The 7,939-nt window shown below is 48.1% G+C and overlaps 2 protein-coding genes across 2 annotated transcripts in view; one reads left to right on the top strand and one right to left on the bottom strand.

Moving 5' to 3' along the window:
* Positions 1-331: 331 nt before the first annotated feature.
* Positions 332-3,049, top strand: PIK3IP1 (phosphoinositide-3-kinase interacting protein 1; the record flags this gene model as incomplete). The annotated part of the gene is made up of 3 exons (XM_010080488.1): positions 332-517; positions 654-732; positions 2,721-3,049. Coding segments are annotated over 3 exons (473 nt in total), but the record flags the coding sequence as incomplete, so codon positions are not given.
* Positions 3,050-6,480: 3,431 nt separating this feature from the next.
* Positions 6,481-7,939, bottom strand: part of LOC104466912 (LIM domain kinase 2-like) — a 19,195-nt gene continuing 17,736 nt past the window's right edge. Inside the window, 3 exon segments of the mRNA XM_010080487.1 lie at positions 6,481-7,111; positions 7,689-7,754; positions 7,756-7,841. Coding sequence (XP_010078789.1) covers positions 6,955-7,111; positions 7,689-7,754; positions 7,756-7,841 — 309 coding nt within the window. The 3' untranslated portion in view covers positions 6,481-6,954.

Genomic DNA, 7,939 nt, shown 5'->3' with positions numbered 1-7,939 from the left:
ATATCGATCTATACACTAAATGAAGTCATTGTGCATCTCCTGGACTCATGCCCTGGACCTGGGTTTTGTTCTGCTGACTTTGTCTCGCCTGTGGTGGTACCTTGCACACATAGTTAAACAGGTTCATGTCAAAGGAGCGTGGGGGAGAAGTACATTTCTTGTCTGCCATGTTAGGATTTCTGACAACAACTTAAGAGGGAACAAGTGTTTGTAAGTGTGCTTTGGAGGCAGTTCAGTGATACCAGTCTAGATCTGTCCCACTCAGAGGCACGTGCTGTTTTGAAGTACTCATCAATGCTTCATATTTTGTATGTCTCATTCCTCTCAACAGATGCTCCAGCTGCTACAGCCTCGGCCCCCACAGCAGAAGTTGGTACTTCTCAGAAGGTCAACCAGGTGTTTGAACCGGCTGATACCTTGCCATCCCGGAGCGAGGCTGCTGCTGTGCAGCCCGTCATTGGGATTAGTCAGAGAGTACAGATGAACTCCAAAGAGAAGAAGGACTTGGGGACACTAGGTACAAACACAGGATCGTGTCATGGATCCATTCCTGTAATTCCAACAGGATGGATTTGTTTTGAGGCTCTGAAAGCAAAGCTATAGCTGGATCTACTGCCTCGATAATTTTGCCTCTTTCCTTTCTCTCTTCACAGGATATGTGCTGGGGCTGATCATGATGGTGATCATCATTGCCATCGGAGCCGGTATTGTCGTGGGATACATCTATAAGAGGTCAGTGGCTGTTCTCCTTTGTCCAAAAGCTGGGGTAGGCATGAAGTCAGGAATGTCTGAGCACCTGCAGACCCCACCAGATCCTAATGAAAAGGTAGAAGCATATGTTTTCATGTGGCAAGAGTTTCGCTTGTCGCACTGAGGAAAGAAATATTTAAGAGTTAAGCTCATTCTTCTCTGTCTCACCCATCTGTGGTATTCTGTCCCATCTAAAGTTTCAGACTGCTCTCCTTATTTTTTGTTTTGTGTGTGTGTGTGCACACCCATGCCTTGATGTGGCTTTCTCAGATGCATTAGGGGAGCTGAAATTTACGTAAGAGCTGAAGAGAGCAGATCCACAGGAAGTCTGTGTTGTGATCAGAAAGAGAACAATCCTTATAGCAGGCCACTTGTTTCCCTCGTTTCTCTAGCGTAGCTAGCTTTAGAAGATAAACAATTGGCAAATTATCTGTATTCTATGAAGCTGAATAGCAAGTAGCACTTTTTTTTGTCAAAGTTCATTTTCCCAAAGCTCCTGTATACTTTGAGGTCACTTTTGATTCATACTTAAGTTGCAATTTGTTCAGCCACCCACTTCACTCTGTTGGGCAGAAATGTTCCTGCAGCTCAGCAGCGTTTGAGGTTAGTGGTAATAGCAAGCAGCTGAGTTGGAAGAGTCAGGGCAGGAATAACAAATAGCAGTGAATGTTGCTGCAGCAAGTGAAGGCCCAGGCTCCCTCCTCTGGGAGGGTTTGTTCTGTGTTTTGGCTGTTTGACAGCAGTCTGACACAAGCAAGCAGAAGGAGCCTTTTCCCAAGCTGGGACATGTTCTTATGTAAGTGTTTATAATAAATGCCGACAGAAAAAAAAAACAGAGGGAGGAGTGTTACATAAGGGGCAAAATACACAGCGCTGCTTGTCAAGGAATCTGATTTGAGGGGTCACTTCAGAGAATGTTGTCTTGTGTGCTGGCAGGAATGGCAGCCACTGCTGCACGCGTGTAGGCTGCTTTGAAAAGGAGCCAAAATGCTTATGTGCTGACAGGAAACACCAGCAGCTCTGCCTGGTTGGGATCACAAGCCCCAGAAGGAGCGAGTGGTGCCTGTCCCACCTTGCTCCGATCTTGCAGGAAGAAGCAATAGAACGATGTTGAGCTTTATCCAAATGCAGCTTTGCTGCTTCAGTCCCAGAGAGCTCATAGCGGGGCTGTAGTGCAGGTTTACTGTCTCTCTCTCAAAATTGTATGTGCAAGCTGGCAGGTTTGGGTAGGTGTGGTGAGAAGCCTTTAATCGGTTTAGTAGCTTTTGGTATACATAGCTTTTCTGGAGACAACATGCTATTAATGCCATCCATTTTTAAAGCCAAGCAATTCTTTCTCAGTACAAATTACAGAGGTGTCGCCTCCCTTAGCAACAGCCTGAAGAGTGCGGTAGGTTTGATGATCTGGTCGTGGTATTAAGCTGTTAGCTGCAGCCACAGAAGGCAAGGCCAGCTCTGAAGTAAGCATTAATACTTTCAGTAATGGCTTAATTTGCTATACAGGTCTGTTTGCTGCAAAAAAGGCAGAATCTGTCACCACCTCTGGTATTTGTTTCGATCAGATGAAGCTGATTACGGAAGCTCTTTTGCACAGCAGTGGGTTCTGCGCTGCGTCACTGCTCCCCTGGGCCTGCACCAGGCAGTGATATGGGGCAAGGAAACATTTTATCAGCTCCATGGTTTGAAGGAGAAGCCTGGCTTTACAGTCATCACTTAGCTGTAGCTATGTTAGTGGATAAGCCAGTTTATGAGGGAGGGACAGACTTCACTTGGCTGCTTGGTTCTTAAGGTGCTCAATGGGGACTTCTGCTTACAGTAGGGAATGTTTTGGGACCTTCATATGTAGCCGAAACACATTTCTTAAAGAGCAGAGTCCCTTCTTTTCTACTATATTACCTTTACTGAGACTCTGCCTCCAAGCAGCGGCACTCACCTCATGCACATATGTTTGTTTGGTTTTCTTAATCTAGGGGGAAAGACCTGAAGGAAAAGCATGAGCAGAAAGTTTATGAGCGTGAAATGCAGCGCATCACACTGCCACTCTCAGCGTTCACCAATCCTGCCTGTGAGCTTGTAGATGAGAACACAATTGTGGTGCACACTAACCAAACGCCTGTGGAGGACACGCGTGACGGCAGTGGCCTGCTGATGGGGCAGGCGGGTACTCCGGGTGCCTGAACAGCTCGGGCAGGAGCGATACAGGCTGAGCAAAGCCTCCAGCTTCCCACTGTGAGTGCAGGGGTTGCGTGTGTTCATTTGTATTTTGTTTTCTTTTTGATGAAGGTGAAGCAGAGGAACACCATTCAGTGCATGACCAGCTGGGGGCTGGTGTGGTGGACCCTGCTGCTTCCTCCCACCTATCTCCATGGTGTGCCAAGGAGCTGGGGGGGATGATGGGCCAGGCTCACAACTGGCCGCAGATCCTGTAGCACGGAGTGTAGTCGGTTTCCTCTTCTTCTGTTCCTTTCCTGTTTAACGGTGTGCACTGTTACTTAAGTTTCAGCCTGGAACCCCAGGAGGAACCAGTACTGCAGGGACTGAGGGGAGCTTCACGTCAGACTTAGTTAGATAATTACACTCTGATTATAGTTCCTGCCTTTTTGCTGTAGTGGCTGAGAGCTGGAGATACTATCCAGAATCCTGCTACTGGATCAGGTTTTTTTTTCCAAGGAAGAGTTTATTTGAGGGATGGCTTTGTCCAGGAGCAGTATTTTTAGTGTCAATTTGGAAAGGCTATTCTCAAGCTCTTGACAAATCCAGGTCTTCCAGGGCTGAGGCCACATCTCCATTCCCCTGTGGTGCTACATGCACAGCCACAGCTGTAGGTGTGCAGGTGGTGTTTGCTTCCTGCTCACTTACAGAGACCAGGAGACCAAAGGCCAGCAGTAGAGAGTTGTGGGGTGAAGAAAACAAACTGCCCTTCAGTTTCCTACAGCAGGTTGAGCACTGAGCAGAGATAACATCCCCTTTCGAATTGCCTTGGCTTTCTATGGAGCCAGCTCTGGACGGAGTGGCCAAGCCAGCTGTGGAGGTCACCCCAGTCATGATGCAGCAGCTCTGGACATGGCAGCACAGCTGCTCTTGCAAGATCCCAAAGTTATGGTATGGCTCCTGGCCCAACCTCCTTCACACACACTCAGCTTGTGCAGCAAGACTACTTGCTTACAGAGCCTGGCCCTTTTAGAGAGGTTTTGTAACAACTTTTGTTAGCATTTCAGGGAGTTTGGAAGCAATGGTTGCTGCAGTGTCTCCCAAACGGCACAGAAGCAAGGCCAGTTCAGGGAAACATCCATCCCCGCCTCAGGGGATTCAAGCCATTCAAGTAAGTTTTCTAGCCATCTGCTTTATAGCTGTGGGCCTAAGAGGGAGCAGCACTTGGCAGCAGGGGTTTTACTGTTAATGTTTGATGCAGAAAAGGGAAACATTTTATTTTTAAATGCCTTTGAATACCATTTATTTGTAAAATGTTTTAAATACCTCATTATGAGAAGGTGCAGATTGTGCTACCTTGTATTAAAGCTTAAAAGAAAAATGCTCTGTCGACCTGTGTGGACTGTTGCTCATCTGTACATTCTTCCTGCCAGAAGAGCATCCTTTTGCTTGTTGCAGAATTTGAATTGAGAAGGGAAGATGCCAGACCCAAAGGTAAAGCCCTAGAAGCAGTGCCACCACCCACCAGCACTGACAAGGGGCATGGAGCTTGTCTCCTTGCTGCCAGCAGCTAGTCGTGGACTGGGACTGTTCCTGAAAAGCAGCTGTGTGTGTCAGCTGTGCCGACTAAGCAGGCTGGCCCATGGGAACACGCTCTGTTACAGCCCCTTCCTGCACTGACGCAGGTCCGTTCTGCTTTGGTGCCACTCAGCAGCAGCTCTGTCCCTCGGGGCCTTGCATTGGAAAGCGAGATGGAGACAGCACAACAGGTTACAGGAGGCACTGACACAGCTAGTATTTTCATTCAGTTGTTGCCTTAAATGTCCCATGATCTACAATATTTCAGAATTAAGAGGTTTCCAAGAACAGGCTGTATTTTTATCCCTGGGTCAGAAAAAGAAAATGGAGAAGGACTCCACGTTTTGCTGGCTCCTGTCCACCCTTAAAAAAAACAAGCAACAAAACTTCTCTTTCCATCACTCCAGGTAAATAGTACTGTAGAGCAGTTGCACTCCATCGCTGTAGTTCTATAAATGTGTCGGAGCCCTTTGGCTCAAGAAAGTCTGTTCTAGATGATACCTGACCTCTGCAGTTTTGATGTTGCCGTTTCGTGACGATAGAAACCCGAGCATGTTACAGCTTTCTGCTTTACGTAACACAGAGACAACAAAATATTGTTTTCATAGCATACATTTACTGCTCTTTAATTTAGTTAGAACATGGAGCTGTGCAAATCACAGTTCATAAACCCACCCACACATCACCCAGGATTCTCCCTTTCAGGGGTCCCCTCACAAACCAGACTGGGAGGGGGAAAGAAAGGGCAAATCCTATTAACAATCAGGAATCCACTGGACCCAGTTTAGAGAGGCTCCTCCACTGACTCACAGCACAGGGAGTCCCCAGTGTTTCTAAAACACCACTACACAGACTAACCCCCCCGCCCTGCACACCTTTTGTCAGGTGAGGGCTGGTCCCATGTTATTTTACATAATACTTTAAACTCATGGGTAGGGGGAGGAATTTAAAGTAACAGGAAAGACTAACACCAATTCCTCACCATTCAATACCAAAGGGAGAGCGGGGAGGAGAGAAAGGAGCACACTAAAAATCCAGTTAAACCATGATATTTGTGAAACTTAAGAGCAGGACTTGAGCCAGCTTTTTGTTCAGTTCTGCCAACCACATGAGCTACTACAGCAGTAGCTTTCTTCCTTCTCCCACTGAGGGAGGAAGAAGAGAAGTGCTGGAAGAAAATATACCCCCACCCACCTCTCAATGACTCCAAGCCCTTTTTTTCTCCCCAAAAGCAGGGAATGACCCTGAGGAAAGTTTCTGCTTGGAGAATCAGCTCAGGTGTTGCAGCAGCAGCTGCAAGAAGGACCTTCAAAGGAAGCAACTTGCACAGCCTGCAGGAAAGGATGAGGTAATGGCAACTAAATTACTAGTTCTGCAGCTGCCACTCCTAGGAGGATGGGACATTCTCCAGCACTTTTCTGTTCATGCCAAGTCCATCCTTTTAAGTAACCTTGGGCATGTCTCCCTTTGCCATTGTCCATGTACAAAGTCTGAGCCACTTCAGACCTTCAGCTTTCTGAAGAGCACCTTCTGCCACACTTTCTGTCACCTCATATCCACAGGCCGAGAGCTCAAGCAGCTTCAGCACTCCTGGGATGTCCACAGCCAGAGCCTAGTGCAGTTCCACACATTCAGGTTCAAACACTCTCACCTGGGTTAAGGTTCTTGGGCAGGCAAACTCACTGTGCAGGCTCTGGGTCTAAAGATGCTCAAGTGGCTCATTTTCTGCCTGTTTTCACCATCAGGAGGGGCAAGCAGAGTTCAGTCTTAGTGTTTCTAGACAGGCCTTTGGAGGTATTCAGAGACAGAGGAGGAAAAAACCCACAAAACCAAACCAAAACAAAAATTCATACACGCTTCCCCACAGACAAGGTATTTCAGGAGAGCTGCCCAATTCCTGGGGCTCTTCACTCCCTCCCCTGATGCACATTGGAGGCCAAAATCTCAGTGGGTTGTTGTGGAAAACACATGCACAAACACACACACACACACACACACACACACTGTCCTTGTGGGGCCTTTCACTGGATGTCCAATGTCCCCAGCTTTCTGAGCAGGGCAGTCCGTGGGAGAAGCAGTTCCAGAAGTGCTGGTCCTTGCCCAGGAGAGTCTCCTACAGCAATTCCCTCCCTGGCAGCCAGACCAGGGTGGCTTCACAGCTTGCAGCCAAGTTCTAAGGCACCACAGTAAAGAAGCCTGAAAAGGCCAGAGAAACATTTCTCAAGCCAGAAAAATAGTGTTGAGCAGCTTTCCTAGGTGCAGTTGGCAGGAAACAGCCCTTTTTGCTTCTGAAACACACCAGAAATCCACAGTGAATCAGGAGGTCCAAGAGGAGGGGTGTCTGGTGGGGAGAGAGAGGCAACGCAGCAAACGCACAGTGTGGTGCCCCGTTAATGCCCTGGAAGTGGCTGAAGTGCGTCTCCCTCCCTGTCACTCCACTCCAACAGAAGCGGTGCAGGCAGCAGGATGAGCTGGCTAGGTTGTGTTTTCAGGTAGCTTGTCACGGTTCAGTCCGTACTGCACGCTCACATTGTGGTCCAGCTCCTCCAGCTCAGATGGAAGGGGGATGGCAAGTTCTCCCAGGTAGAGAGAAAGCGCTTCGAAGCAATCTTCCAGCTTGGAAAAAGGGGGCCTAAGAAGCAGTAGTGAGGAAATGTGAGTGGGAATGAGGAAGCAGAACAGCATCTGGAAAGGCTAAGCCAGTTGTCCATCCAGGGTACTGTCCCGTGCACAGAGGTGTGAGCAGGGACACAATCCCTCCCCATTCAGCTTCCAGGATTGCATAGATCCCCTCTGTCCAGACTACCCATTTTTGCAGCCAGTGACCAGGGAGATCCGGCTTTTTTGGAACCTACTTGGCATCAACACTGTTCTGAAGCTACAAGTTTCACAACTGAAATCAAATGAAGTATTCACATTTCAGAGCTGTTGCCAAGGTCTGCCCCTACTTTTTGTACATGAGAAACCCTGAACAATCACTCCTCCTATACCCTCTCTGTCTTGGAAATTGTTTCAGAGACCTCTGCCATATACAGCGGTCTCTCTCCCAAGCTGATGTGTCTTTAGTCTCTCCTCAGCTCTTAAGCATCCCCACAGAAGGCTGGAATACAGCCCTCTCCCACCCGCTGTGCAGAGCAAGCCTTCCACCAAGGGGATACAGACACATCCTGCAGGCTAACAAAGAGGAGTTCTCCAGACCCCAAACCCACCTGCTCTCTGGTTCCAGTCTGCAGCAAATAGCAGCCAGAGGGAAAAAGGCTGGAGGACAGTTTTTTAAACTTCTCCCAGAACAGCTTGACATTAAGGCCAAAATCTAGTGTGCGTGGGAGACAGTCAGGGTCAGCATAAACCTGGCCTATGATCTAGGGAAAAATGAGAGGAGCACTTAAGTACAGGAACAGTTCCAGAGCATTAACAAACAGGGAATTTCTGCATCGGGCAGAGGCTCCTTCAAAGTACT

Source organism: Pterocles gutturalis, unplaced genomic scaffold (assembly GCF_000699245.1).
Source record: "Pterocles gutturalis isolate BGI_N339 unplaced genomic scaffold, ASM69924v1 scaffold19419, whole genome shotgun sequence".
NCBI classification, from domain to species: domain Eukaryota; kingdom Metazoa; phylum Chordata; class Aves; order Pterocliformes; family Pteroclidae; genus Pterocles; species Pterocles gutturalis.
Note: the sequence above shows the minus strand (reverse complement) of the source record. Positions and strands in the feature narration are given on the sequence as shown.